At 47.1% G+C, this 15,000-nt stretch overlaps 1 protein-coding gene across 50 annotated transcripts in view; it reads right to left on the bottom strand.

Moving 5' to 3' along the window:
* Nucleotides 1–15,000, bottom strand: part of ak5 (adenylate kinase 5) — a 222,451-nt gene that overhangs the window by 70,012 nt on the left and 137,439 nt on the right. For all 50 annotated transcript variants that reach the window (XM_052462807.1, XM_052462817.1, XM_052462818.1 and 47 more), the window contains exon 9: nucleotides 9,330–9,378. In XM_052462807.1, the coding sequence (XP_052318767.1) occupies nucleotides 9,330–9,378 (49 nt within the window). The remainder of the gene's footprint in view (nucleotides 1–9,329; nucleotides 9,379–15,000) is intronic.

The raw sequence follows: 15,000 nt of genomic DNA, 5'->3' as shown, positions 1-15,000 counted from the left end.
GCGTCTTGTTGAGGTGGTGTTGGATGGTGGAGCATGGCGTACTCCTTAAAGAAGAGCGTCTTGTTAAGGTGGTGTTGGATGGTGGAGCATGGCGTACTCCTTAAGGAAGAGCGTCTTGTTAAGGTGGTGTTGGATGGTGGAGCATGGCGTACTCCTTAAGGAAGAGCGTCTTGTTGAGGTGGTGTTGGATGGTGGAGCATGGCGTACTCCTTAAGGAAGAGCGTCTTGTTGAGGTGGTGTTGGATGGTGGAGCATGGCGTACTGAAAGAAGAGCGTCTTGTTGAGGTGGTGATGGATGGTGGAGCATGGCGTACTCCTTAAAGAAGAGCGTCTTGTTGATGTGGTGTTGGATGGTTGAGCATGGCGTACTCCTTAAAGAAGAGCGTCTTGTTGAGGTGGTGTTGGATGGTGGAGCATGGCGTACTCCTTAAAGAAGAGCGTCTTGTTGAGGTGGTGTTGGATGGTGGAGCATGGTGTACTCCTTAAAGAAGAGTGTCTTGTTGAGGTGGTGTTGGATGGTGGAGCATGGCGTACTCTTTAAAGAAGAGTGTCTTGTTGAGGTGGTGTTGGATGGTGGAGCATGGCGTACTCTTTAAAGAAGAGTGTCTTGTTGAGGTGGTGTTGGATGGTGGAGCATGGCGTACTCTTTAAAGAAGAGTGTCTTGTTGAGGTGGTGTTGGATGGTGGAGCATGGCGTACTCTTTAAAGAAGAGTGTCTTGTTGAGGTGGTGTTGGATGGTGGAGCATGGCGTACTCTTTAAAGAAGAGTGTCTTGTTGAGGTGGTGTTGGATGGTGGAGCATGGCGTACTCTTTAAAGAAGAGTGTCTTGTTGAGGTGGTGTTGGATGGTGGAGCATGGCGTACTCTTTAAAGAAGAGTGTCTTGTTGAGGTGGTGTTGGATGGTGGAGCATGGCGTACTCTTTAAAGAAGAGTGTCTTGTTGAGGTGGTGTTGGATGGTGGAGCATGGCGTACTCTTTAAAGAAGAGTGTCTTGTTGAGGTGGTGTTGGATGGTGGAGCATGGCGTACTCTTTAAAGAAGAGTGTCTTGTTGAGGTGGTGTTGGATGGTGGAGCATGGCGTACTCTTTAAAGAAGAGTGTCTTGTTGAGGTGGTGTTGGATGGTGGAGCATGGCGTACTCTTTAAAGAAGAGTGTCTTGTTGAGGTGGTGTTGGATGGTGGAGCATGGCGTACTCTTTAAAGAAGAGTGTCTTCTTGAGGTGGTGTTGGATGGTGGAGCATGGCGTACTCTTTAAAGAAGAGTGTCTTGTTGAGGTGGTGTTGGATGGTGGAGCATGGCGTACTCTTTAAAGAAGAGTGTCTTGTTGAGGTGGTGTTGGATGGTGGAGCATGGCGTACTCTTTAAAGAAGAGTGTCTTGTTGAGGTGGTGTTGGATGGTGGAGCATGGCGTACTCCTTAAAGAAGAGCGTCTTGTTGAGGTGGTGTTGGATGGTGGAGCATGGCGTACTCTTTAAAGAAGAGTGTCTTGTTGAGGTGGTGTTGGATGGTGGAGCATGGCGTACTCCTTAAAGGAGAGCATCTTGTTGAGGTGGTGTTGGATGGTGGAGCATGGCGTACTCTTTAAAGAAGAGTGTCTTGTTGAGGTGGTGTTGGATGGTGGAGCATGGCGTACTCCTTAAAGAAGAGCGTCTTGTTGAGGTGGTGTTGGATGGTGGAGCATGGCGTACTCCTTAAAGAAGAGCGTCTTGTTGAGGTGGTGTTGGATGGTGGAGCATGGCGTACTGAAAGAAGAGCGTCTTGTTGAGGTGGTGTTGGATGGTGGAGCATGGCGTACTCTTTAAAGACATGTTTATTCAAGTTATTCAAGCTTATTTCTCCGTCAACAAGGGTTATGATTTTGAACGTACCTCTGTTTATTCCCATATGAGTTACTGGAGCATATGAGTTACTGGAGCATATGAGATATTGGAGCATATGAGTTACTGGAGCATATGAGTTATTGGAGCATATGAGTTACTGGAGCATATGAGATATTGGAGCATATGAGTTACTGGAGCATATGAGATATTGGAGCATATGAGTTACTGGAGCATATGGGTTACTGGAGCATATGAGATATTGGAGCATATGAGTTACTGGAGTATATGAGATATTGGAGCATATGAGTTACTGGAGCATATGAGATATTGGAGCATATGAGTTACTGGAGCATATGAGTTATTGGAGCATATGAGTTAATGGAGCATATGAGTTACTGGAGCATATGAGATATTGGAGCATATGAGTTACTGGAGCATATGAGATATTGGAGCATATGAGTTACTGGAGCATATGAGTTACTGGAGCATATGAGTTACTGGAGCATATGAGTTACTGGAGCATATGAGTTACTGGAGCATATGAGTTATTGGAGCATATGAGTTACTGGAGCATATGAGTTACTGGAGCATATGAGTTACTGGAGCATATGATATATTGGAGCATATGAATTACTGGAGCATATGAGTTACTGGAGCATATGAGATATTGGAGCATATGAGTTACTGGAGCATATGAGATATTGGAGCATATGAGTTACTGGAGCATATGAGTTACTGGAGCATATGAGTTACTGGAGCATATGAGTTACTGGAGCATATGGGTTATTGGAGCATATGAGTTATTGGAGCATATGAGTTACTGGAGCATATGAGTTACTGGAGCATATGAGTTACTGGAGCATATGAGTTACTGGAGCATATGAGTTACTGGAGCGTGAGTTACTGGAGCGTGAGTTACTGGAGCATATGAGTTATTGGAGCATATGAGTTATTGGAGCATATGAGTTATTGGAGCATATGAGTTACTGGAGCATATGAGTTACTGGAGCATATGAGTTGTTGGAGCATATGAGATATTGGAGCATATGAGTTATTGGAGCATATGAGTTACTGGAGCATATGAGTTATTGGAGCATATGAGTTATTGGAGCGTGAGTTACTGGAGCATATGAGTTACTGGAGCATATGAGTTACTGGAGCATATGAGTTAGAGCATATGAGTTATTGGAGCATATGAGATATTGGAGCATATGAGTTATTGGAGCATATGAGTTACTGGAGCATATGAGTTATTGGTGCATATGAGTTATTGGAGCGTGAGTTACTGGAGCATATGAGTTACTGGAGCATATGAGTTACTGGAGCGTGAGTTACTGGAGCATATGAGTTACTGGAGCATATGAGTTACTGGAGCGTGAGTTACTGGAGCATATGAGTTACTGGAGCATATGAGTTAATGGAGCATATGAGATATTGGAGCATATGAGTTACTGGAGCATATGAGTTAATGGAGCATATGAGATATTGGAGCATATGAGTTACTGGAGCATATGAGTTACTGGAGCATATGAGTTACTGGAGCGTGAGTTACTGGAGCATATGAGTTACTGGAGCATATGAGTTACTGGAGAATATGAGTTACTGGAGCATATGAGTTATTGGAGCATATGAGATATTGGAGCATATGAGTTATTGGAGCATATGAGTTACTGGAGCACATGAGTTATTGGAGCATATGAGTTATTGGAGCGTGAGTTACTGGAGCATATGAGTTACTGGAGCATATGAGTTACTGGAGCGTGAGTTACTGGAGCATATGAGTTACTGGAGCATATGAGTTATTGGAGCATATGAGTTAATGGAGCATATGAGTTACTGGAGCATATGAGTTACTGGAGCATATGAGTTACTGGAGCATATGAGTTACTGGAGCATATGAGTTACTGGAGCATATGAGTTACTGGAGCGTGAGTTACTGGAGCATATGAGTTACTGGAGCATATGAGTTACTGGAGCATATGAGTTAATGGAGCATATGAGTTAATGGAGCATATGAGTTACTGGAGCATATGAGTTACTGGAGCATATGAGTTAATGGAGCATATGAGTTAATGGAGCATATGAGTTACTGGAGCATATGAGATATTGGAGCATATGAGTTACTGGAGCATATGAGTTAGTGGAGCATATGAGTTATTGGAGCGTGAGTTACTGGAGCATATGAGTTACTGGAGCATATGAGTTACTGGAGCATATGAGTTAATGGAGCATATGAGTTACTGGAGCATATGAGATATTGGAGCATATGAGTTACTGGAGCATATGAGTTACTGGAGCATATGAGTTATTGGAGCGTGAGTTACTGGAGCATATGAGTTACTGGAGCGTGAGTTACTGGAGCATATGAGTTACTGGAGCATATGAGTTATTGGAGCGTGAGTTACTGGAGCATATGAGATATTGGAGCATATGAGTTACTGGAGCATATGAGTTACTGGAGCATATGAGTTACTGGAGCGTGAGTTACTGGACCATATGAGTTACTGGAGCATATGAGTTAATGGAGCATATGAGTTAATGGAGCATATGAGATATTGGAGCATATGAGTTACTGGAGCATATGAGTTACTGGAGCATATGAGTTACTGGAGCGTGAGTTACTGGAGCATATGAGTTACTGGAGCATATGAGTTAATGGAGCATATGAGTTATTGGAGCATATGAGTTAATGGAGCATATGAGATATTGGAGCATATGAGTTACTGGAGCATATGAGTTACTGGAGCATATGAGTTAATGGAGCGTGAGTTACTGGAGCATATGAGTTACTGGAGCATATGAGTTACTGGAGCATATGAGTTACTGGAGCATATGAGTTATTGGAGCGTGAGTTACTGGAGCATATGAGTTACTGGAGCATATGAGTTACTGGAGCATATGAGTTACTGGAGCATATGAGTTACTGGAGCATATGAGTTATTGGAGCGTGAGTTACTGGAGCATATGAGTTACTGGAGCATATGAGTTATTGGAGCATATGAGTTACTGGAGCATATGAGTTACTGGAGCATATGAGATATTGGAGCATATGAGTTATTGGAGCATATGAGTTATTGGAGCATATGAGTTACTGGAGCATATGAGTTACTGGAGTATATGAGTTACTGGAGCATATGAGTTATTGGAGCATATGAGTTACTGGAGCATATGAGTTACTGGAGCATATGAGTTACTGGAGCATATGAGTTACTGGAGCATATGAGTTACTGGAGCATATGAGTTACTGGAGCATATGAGTTACTGGAGGTTATGAGTTACTGGAGCATATGAGTTACTGGAGCATATGAGTTAATGGAGCATATGAGTTAATGGAGCATATGAGTTACTGGAGCATATGAGTTACTGGAGGTTATGAGTTATTGGAGCATATGAGTTAATGGAGCATATGAGTTACTGGAGCATATGAGTTACTGGAGGTTATGAGTTATTGGAGCATATGAGTTAATGGAGCATATGAGTTACTGGAGCATATGAGTTACTAGAGCATATGAGTTAATGGAGCATATGAGTTACTGTAGCATATGAGTTATTGGAGCATATGAGTTACTGGAGCATATGAGTTATTGGAGCATATGAGTTACTGGAGCATATGAGTTACTGGAGCATATGAGTTACTGGAGCATATGAGTTACTGGAGCATATGAGTTACTGGAGCATATGAGTTAATGGAGCATATGAGTTACTGGAGCATATGAGTTACTGGAGCATATGAGTTACTGGAGCATATGAGTTACTGGAGCATATGAGTTACTGGAGCATATGAGTTACTGGAGGTTATGAGTTACTGGAGCATATGAGTTACTGGAGCATATGAGTTAATGGAGGTTATGAGTTAATGGAGCATATGAGTTACTGGAGCATATGAGTTACTGGAGGTTATGTTGCTTCGGCGACAGGTGTTTGTCTTGGGACTCACCGGAGCAGACTTTGGAGGTATTGTTTAAAGTCAAGTATGACAACAGACTGTGGTTTATGCTAGTACGGGTAGTCAACAGTGTTTTGAGTGTGGGGATGTTGGCCAAAGCGACATGCTTGCCCGAAAAGGGAGAAGGCGGAGGGACGGATGCAGGTGGTCCCTGTAACGCCTAGGCCCACTGATGTAGGGAGAGGTGGGCCGACAGCGGTAGAGCAGCCACAAGCACCTGTTGCTGAGGAACAAGTTATCCGTGTTGAGGGCAAGGAGTAGCAGCTTGTATCAGAGGGGAACATAGCGTCTGTTATGCAGCAGAGAAATAATGTTGTAGGAGGTAAGGATGGATTTGGGGAGCCGCTTCCCCAGATTGGTGAGGAGATGCCCTGTATGAGTGATGAGGTACAGGAGGGGGTTCAGGTGGAGCTAGTCTCCCAGGTAGTGGAGGAGATGCCCTGTATGAGTGATGAGGTACAGGAGGGGGTTCAGGTGGAGCTAGTCTCCTGTATGAGTGATGAGGTACAGGAGGGGGTTCAGGTGGAGCTAGTCTCCCAGGTAGTGGAGGAGATGCCCTGTATGAGTGATGAGGTACAGGAGGGGGTTCAGGTGGAGCTAGTCTCCCAGGTAGTGGAGGAGATGCCCTGTATGAGTGATGAGGTACAGGAGGGGGTTCAGGTGGAGCTAGTCTCCCAGGTAGTGGAGGAGATGCCCTGTATGAGTGATGAGGTACAGGAGGGGGTTCAGGTGGGGCTAGTCTCCCAGGTAGTGGAGGAGATGCCCTGTATGAGTGATGAGGTACAGGAGGGGGTTCAGGTGGAGCTAGTCTCCCAGGTAGTGATGCCCTGTGAGATGGTCTCCCAGTGATGGGTGTCAGGAGGGGTTCAGGTGGGGTGTCTCCCAGGTTGGAGGAGAGGGATGTGAGGGCAGGAGGGGTTCAGGTGGAGCTAGTCTCCCAGGTAGTGAGTGAGATGCCCGGTAACGAGTGATGGGGTGCAAGTGGGGAGTGTTTAGAGGGATGTGGTAGAGGGGAGTCAGGGGTCTGTGGCCTCAGCTGAGGAGGATCAGGCGAAGGATATGGACAAGTCTGTTGATATGATAGCAGCTGGCGACGACTCAATTTACAATCTCGAGGAGGTGAAAGGGTTCCTGGATCAGACTCTTGACGTTGATAAGTTTGTGAGGTCATCGGTGGTGTCACAGAAGACGATGGGGTTAGATCAGTTGAGTGTGAAGAAGCGTTTCCGCTTGAGGAAATGTGTTACTGCTGTCACGGCAACAAGAGGTAGTGGGAAACGTGGTCAGGTTCGGAGACAATTAAAACGACGATCCTTCTGTAGCTCAGTTGGTAGAGCATGGCGCTTGTAACGCCAGGGTAGTGGGTTCGATTCCCGGGACCACCCATACGTAGAATGTATGCACACATGACTGTAAGTCGCTTTGGATAAAAGCGTCTGCTAAATGGCATATATTATTATTATTATATTATGATGATGATGATGATGCCTCATAGGGTGTTTTTTCCCCTCCTATCTGTCTGGTTTCTCCTTCTGTGTTTCCTTTCTCTTTTCTATGTGGCAAATCAACTGCAAGGATCCTTCGTCAACGTAGTCAAACTGGGCGTGATATATAATCGTACGGTACATAGCTAACTCACTTGGATTATATTGGCTTTGAGGCGAGCCTTGCAATTTCGTTTTTCAAAAAGTGGGTGACCGAAACAAAACGGCCACCTTTTACCGAGATGCGATCGACATGAAGATTTTGCGTCACAAAGAGTTTTGAAGAAGGATGTAAGGCAGCTTGTCAAGGGCCCTTATGATGGAAATGGAACAAGACAATGGTCGGCTTGGGGCCAGAGAATGATGATGACTTTGTTGCTGAACTGATCTACAACTATGGAGTGGGAGAATATCGCCTAGGCAACGACTTCCTGGGTTTGACTCTGCAGTCTAGCCAGGCTGTCAGCAATGCTAACCGGCTTGGAGGAGATGCCCTGTATGAGTTGGACCCTCAATGAGGTTGGAACTCAAAACTCTGACTCAAACTCTAGGGAAGAGGGCTCTGGTCTATAGTAGTGTACTATATAGGGAATAGGGCTCTGGTCTAAAGTAGTGCACTATATAGGGAATAGGGCTCTGGTCTATAGTAGTGTACTATATAGGGAATAGGGCTCTGGTCTAAAGTAGTGCACTATATAGGGAATAGGGCTCTGGTCTAAAGTAGTGTACTATATAGGGAAGAGGGCTCTGGTCTATAGTAGTGCACTATATAGGGAAGAGGGCTCTGGTCTAAAGTAGTGCACTATATAGGGAATAGGGCCCTGGTCTAATGTAGTGCACTATATAGGGAATAGGGAATAGGGCTCTGGTCTATAGTAGTGCACTATATAGGGAAGAGGGCTCTGGTCTATAGTAGTGCACTATATAGGGAAGAGGGCTCTGGTCTAAAGTAGTGCACTATATAGGGAATAGGGCTCTGGTCTAAAGTAGTGCACTATATAGGGAATAGGGCTCTGGTCTAAAGTAGTGCACTATATAGGGAATAGGGCTCTGGTCTAAAGTAGTGCACTATATAGGGAATAGGGCTCTGGTCTAAAGTAGTGCACTATATAGGGAATAGGGCTCTGGTCTAAAGTAGTGCACTATATAGGGAATAGGGCTCTGTAGTGCACTATATAGGGAATAGGGCTCTGGTCTAAAGTAGTGCACTATATAGGGAATAGGGCTCTGGTCTAAAGTAGTGCACTATATAGGGAATAGGGCTCTGGTCTATAGTAGTGCACTATATAGGGAATAGGGCTCTGGTCTAAAGTAGTGCACTATATAGGGAATAGGGAATAGGGCTCTGGTCTATAGTAGTGCACTATATAGGGAAGAGGGCCCTGGTCTAATGTAGTGCACTATATAGAGAATAGGGCTCTGGTCTAAAGTAGTGCACTATATAGGGAATAGGGCTCTGGTCTATAGTAGTGCACTATATAGGGAATAGGGCTCTGGTCTAAAGTAGTGCACTATATAGGGAATAGGGCCCTGGTCTAAAGTAGTGCACTATATAGGGAATAGGGCTCTGGTCTATAGTAGTGCACTATATAGGGAATAGGGCTCTGATCTAAAGTAGTGCACTATATAGGGAAGAGGGCTCTGGTCTAAAGTAGTGCACTATATTGGTAATAGGGTTCTGGTCTATAGTAGTGCACTATATAGGGAATAGGGCCCTGGTCTATAGTAGTGCACTATATAGGGAATAGGGCCCTGGTCTAATGTAGTGCACTATATTGGTAATAGGGTTCTGGTCTATAGTAGTGCACTATATAGGGAATAGGGCCCTGGTCTATAGTAGTGCACTATATAGGGAATAGGGCCCTGGTCTAATGTAGTGCACTATATAGGGAATAGGGCTCTGGTCTAAAGTAGTGCACTATATTGGGGATAGGGCTCTGGGTCTATAGTAGTGCACTATATAGGGAATATGGGGCCATTTGGGACACAATCATGAGAGTGAATCAGTGAGTTAAAACTCTGGCCTTTTATCCCAACACAAGACCTGATCGGAAATCAATGCAGGCTCATGTACTCACTCTCTGCAGTCCCTTCAGCATACCCCATTTCATCCTCCTCCTCTTCAACCTAGCAGAGAGAGAGAGAGAGGATGAGAGAGATAGAGAGAGGATGAGAGAGATAGAGAGAGGATGAGAGAGATGGAGAGAATGGTTTTCAATACAATTAAGAAACATTAATTTACAAAACAAATCTGGCGCTAACTAGATGTCTTTTGACAAACGTTTTACAAGAAAAGTGCTGTTGATTTAATAAAACATGCTAATCTGACACTAATCAGACAGACAGACAGACAGACAGACAGACAGACAGACAGACAGACAGACAGACAGACAGACAGACAGACAGACAGACAGCTGATGGCAACATTGGGCACCAGTAGCATTTTGGTCAGTAACCAGTAGCCATTTGGCCAGTAGCCAGTAACCAGTAGTCTTGTGGGCAGTAGCCAGTAACCAGTAGTCTTGTGGGCAGTAGCCAATAACCAGTAGTCTTGTGGGCAGTAGCCAGTAACCAGTAGTCTTGTGGGCAGTAGCCAGTAGTCTTGTGGGCAGTACCCAGTAGTCTTGTGGGCAGTAGCCAATAACCAGTAGTCTTGTGGGCAGTAGCCAGTAACCAGTAGTCTTGTGGGCAGTAGCCAGTAACCAGTAGTCTTGTGGGCAGTAGCCAGTAACCAGTAGTCTTGTGGGCAGTAGCCAGTAACCAGTAGTCTTGTGGGCAGTAGCCAGTAACCAGTAGTCTTGTGGGCAGTAGCCAGTAACCAGTAGTCTTGTTGGCAGTAGCCAGTAACCAGTAGTCTTGTTGGCAGTAGCCAGTAACCAGTAGTCTTGTGGGCAGTAGCCAGTAACCAGTAGTCTTGTGGGCAGTAGCCAGTAACCAGTAGTCTTGTGGGCAGTAGCCAGTAACCAGTAGTCTTGTGGGCAGTAGCCAGTAACCAGTAGTCTTGTGGGCAGCAGCCAGTAACTACATTTACATTTACATTTAAGTCATTTAGCAGACGCTCCTATCCAGAGTGACTTACAAATTGTTGCATTCACCTTATGACATCCAGTAGAACAGTCACTTTACAATAGTGCATCTAAATCTTAAAGGGGGGGGGTGAGAAGGATTACTTATCCTATCCTAGGTATTCCTTAAAGAGGTGGGGTTTCAGGTGTCTCCGGAAGGTGGTGATTGACTCCGCTGTCCTGGCGTCGTGGGGGAGTTTGTTCCACCATTGGGGGGCCAGAGCAGCGAACAGTTTTGACTGGGCTGAGCGGGAACTGTACTTCCTCAGTGGTAGGGAGGCGAGCAGGCCAGAGGTGGATGAACGCAGTGCCCTTGTTTGGGTGTAGGGCCTGATCAGAGCCTGGAGGTACTGAGGTGCCGTTCCCCTCACAGCTCCGTAGGCAAGCACCAGTAGTCTTGTTGGCAGTAGCCAGTAGTCTTGTGGGCAGTAGCCAGTAGTCTTGTGGGCAGTAACCAGTGGTCTTGTGGGCAGTAACCAGTGGACTTGTGGGCAGTAGCCAGTAACCAGTAGTCTTTTGGGCAGTAGCCAGTAACCAGTAGTCTTGTGGGCAGTAGCCAGTAACCAGTAGTCTTGTGGGCAGTAGCCAGTAACAAGTAGTCTTGTGGGCAGTAGCCAGTACCCAGTAGTCTTTTGGGCAGTATCCAGTAGTCTTGTGGGCAGTAACCAGTAGTCTTGTGGGCAGTTGCCAGTAGTCTTCTGGGCAGTAGCCGGTAGTCTTGTGGGCAGTAGCCAGTAGTCTTGTGGGCAGTAGCCGGTAGTCTTGTGGGCAGTAGCCAGTAGTCTTGTGGGCAGTAGTCAGTAGTCTTGTGGCCAGTAGCCAGTAGTCTTGTTGGCAGTAGCCAGTAGTATTGTTGGCAGTAGCCAGTAACCAGTAGTCTTGTGGGCAGTAACCAGTAGTCTTGTGGGCAGGAGCCAGTAACCAGTAGTCTTGTGGGCAGTAACCAGTAACCAGTAGTCTTGTGGGCAGTAGCCAGTAGCCAGTAGTCTTGTGGGCAGTAGCCAGTAGTCTTGTGGGCAGTAGCCAGTAGTCTTGTGGGCAGTAGCCAGTAGTCTTGTTGGCAGTAGCCAGTGCCCAGTAGTCTTGTGGGCAGTAACCAGTAGTCTTGTTGGCAGTAGCCAGTGCCCAGTAGTCTTGTGGGCAGTAACCAGTAGTCTTGTGGGCAGTAGCCAGTAACCAGTAGTCTTGTGGGCAGTAACCAGTAGTCTTGTGGGCAGTAGCCAGTAACCAGTAGTCTTGTGGGCAGTAGCCAGTAGTCTTGTGGGCAGTAGCCAGTAACCAGTAGTCTTGTGGGCAGTAACCAGTAGTCTTGTGGGCAGTAGCAAGTAACCAGTAGTCTTGTGGGCAGTAGCCAGTAACCAGTAGTCTTGTGGGCAGTAGCCAGTAGTCCTTTGGGCAGTAGCCAGTAACCAGTAGTCTTGTGGGCAGTTGCCAGTAACCAGTAGTCTTGTGGGCAGTAGCCAGTAGTCTTGTGGGCAGTAACCAGTAGTCTTGTGGGCAGTAACCAGTAACCAGTAGTCTTGTGGGCAGTAGCCAGTAACCAGTAGTCTTGTGGGCAGTGGGCAGTAGCCAGTAACCAGTAGTCTTGTGGGCAGTAGCCAGTAGTCTTGTGGGCAGTAGCCAGTAACCAGTAGTCTTGTGGGCAGTAGCCAGTAACCAGTAGTCTTGTGGGCAGTAGCCAGTAACCAGTAGTCTTGTGGGCAGTAGCCAGTAACCAGTAGTCTTGTGGGCAGTAGCCAGTAACCAGTAGTCTTGTGGGCAGTAGCCAGTAGTCTTGTGGGCAGTAGCCAGTAACCAGTAGTCTTGTGGGCAGTAACCAGTAGTCTTGTGGGCAGTAGCAAGTAACCAGTAGTCTTGTGGGCAGTAGCCAGTAACCAGTAGTCTTGTGGGCAGTAGCCAGTAGTCCTTTGGGCAGTAGCCAGTAACCAGTAGTCTTGTGGGCAGTTGCCAGTAACCAGTAGTCTTGTGGGCAGTAGCCAGTAGTCTTGTGGGCAGTAACCAGTAGTCTTGTGGGCAGTAACCAGTAACCAGTAGTCTTGTGGGCAGTAGCCAGTAACCAGTAGTCTTGTGGGCAGTGGGCAGTAGCCAGTAACCAGTAGTCTTGTGGGCAGTAGCCAGTAACCAGTAGTCTTGTGGGCAGTAGTAACCAGTAGTCTTGTGGGCAGTAGCCAGTAGTCTTGTGGGCAGTAGCCAGTAACCAGTAGTCTTGTGGGCAGTAACCAGTAGTCTTGTGGGCAGTAGCAAGTAACCAGTAGTTTTGTGGGCAGTAGCCAGTAACCAGTAGTCTTGTGGGCAGTAGCCAGTAGTCCTTTGGGCAGTAGCCAGTAACCAGTAGTCTTGTGGGCAGTTGCCAGTAACCAGTAGTCTTGTGGGCAGTAGCCAGTAACCAGTAGTCTTGTGGGCAGTAGCCAGTAGTCTTGTGGGCAGTAGCCAGTAACCAGTAGTCTTGTGGGCAGTAACCAGTAGTCTTGTGGGCAGTAGCAAGTAACCAGTAGTCTTGTGGGCAGTAGCCAGTAACCAGTAGTCTTGTGGGCAGTAGCCAGTAGTCCTTTGGGCAGTAGCCAGTAACCAGTAGTCTTGTGGGCAGTTGCCAGTAACCAGTAGTCTTGTGGGCAGTAGCCAGTAGTCTTGTGGGCAGTAACCAGTAGTCTTGTGGGCAGTAACCAGTAACCAGTAGTCTTGTGGGCAGTAGCCAGTAACCAGTAGTCTTGTGGGCAGTGGGCAGTAGCCAGTAACCAGTAGTCTTGTGGGCAGTAGCCAGTAACCAGTAGTCTTGTGGGCAGTAGCCAGTAACCAGTAGTCTTGTGGGCAGTAGCCAGTAGTCTTGTGGGCAGTAGCCAGTAACCAGTAGTCTTGTGGGCAGTAACCAGTAGTCTTGTGGGCAGTAGCAAGTAACCAGTAGTTTTGTGGGCAGTAGCCAGTAACCAGTAGTCTTGTGGGCAGTAGCCAGTAGTCCTTTGGGCAGTAGCCAGTAACCAGTAGTCTTGTGGGCAGTAACCAGTAGTCTTGTGGGCAGTAGCAAGTAACCAGTAGTTTTGTGGGCAGTAGCCAGTAACCAGTAGTCTTGTGGGCAGTAGCCAGTAGTCCTTTGGGCAGTAGCCAGTAACCAGTAGTCTTGTGGGCAGTAGCCAGTAACCAGTAGTCTTGTGGGCAGTAGCCAGTAGTCTTGTGGGCAGTAGCCAGTAACCAGTAGTCTTGTGGGCAGTAACCAGTAGTCTTGTGGGCAGTAGCAAGTAACCAGTAGTCTTGTGGGCAGTAGCCAGTAACCAGTAGTCTTGTGGGCAGTAGCCAGTAGTCCTTTGGGCAGTAGCCAGTAACCAGTAGTCTTGTGGGCAGTTGCCAGTAACCAGTAGTCTTGTGGGCAGTAGCCAGTAGTCTTGTGGGCAGTAACCAGTAGTCTTGTGGGCAGTAACCAGTAACCAGTAGTCTTGTGGGCAGTAGCCAGTAACCAGTAGTCTTGTGGGCAGTGGGCAGTAGCCAGTAACCAGTAGTCTTGTGGGCAGTAGCCAGTAACCAGTAGTCTTGTGGGCAGTAGCCAGTAACCAGTAGTCTTGTGGGCAGTAGCCAGTAGTCTTGTGGGCAGTAGCCAGTAACCAGTAGTCTTGTGGGCAGTAACCAGTAGTCTTGTGGGCAGTAGCAAGTAACCAGTAGTTTTGTGGGCAGTAGCCAGTAACCAGTAGTCTTGTGGGCAGTAGCCAGTAGTCCTTTGGGCAGTAGCCAGTAACCAGTAGTCTTGTGGGCAGTAGCCAGTAGTCTTGTGGGCAGTAACCAGTAGTCTTGTGGGCAGTAACCAGTAGTCTTGTGGGCAGTAACCAGTAACCAGTAGTCTTGTGGGCAGTAGCCAGTAACCAGTAGTCTTGTGGGCAGTGGGCAGTAGCCAGTAACCAGTAGTCTTGTGGGCAGTAGCCAGTAACCAGTAGTCTTGTGGGCAGTAGCCAGTAACCAGTAGTCTTGTGGGCAGTAGCCAGTAACCAGTAGTCTTGTGGGCAGTAGCCAGTAACCAGTAGTCTTGTGGGCAGTAGCCAGTAACCAGTAGTCTTGTGGGCAGTAGCCAATAGTCTGAGAATGTTCATAAGAATGGCTTGACGTGACTGAGTGACGAAGTTACAACCCGTAAATAGACCATATAGCGTAATGGGACTACAGGAAGGTGCACTGGTGTAAGAGGAGTTTAATTGGATCTCACTGGGTGTGGTGGTGAGGGGGTGTGGTGGTGAGGTGGTGGTGAGGTGGTTAGGGTGGTGAGGGGGGTTAGGGTGGTGAGGGGGTAGGGTGGTGAGGGGGTAGGGTGGATGTGTGTGAAATCGACTGGGGTGCCAATGATGAGCCAGTTTGTCACGTAAGCCCACCAGCCGGTCTGATGACTCAGGGAGAGAGAGGGAGAGAGAGAGAGAGACAGAGAGAGACGGAGAGGGAGAGAGGGAGGGAGAGGGAGAGGGAGAGAGAGACAGGGAGAGAGAGAGAGAGAGAGAGAGAGAGAGGGAGGGAGAGGGAGGGAGGGAGAGACAGAGATAGGGAGGGAGGGAGAGAGAGGGAGAGACAGGGAGAGAGAGAGAGAGAGGGAGGGAGAGAGCTTCCTTCACAGTAAGAATCAGGTACACAGTATACACAAAAAGACAACACACACACATTCAAATGAAAACACCAGCCAGTTCACACACAAACCAGCCAGTTCACACACAAA

This window comes from Oncorhynchus keta, chromosome 15 (assembly GCF_023373465.1).
Source record: "Oncorhynchus keta strain PuntledgeMale-10-30-2019 chromosome 15, Oket_V2, whole genome shotgun sequence".
In the NCBI taxonomy this organism is placed as follows: Eukaryota; Metazoa; Chordata; class Actinopteri; order Salmoniformes; family Salmonidae; genus Oncorhynchus; species Oncorhynchus keta.
This window is presented reverse-complemented; position numbering and strand designations above follow the sequence as displayed.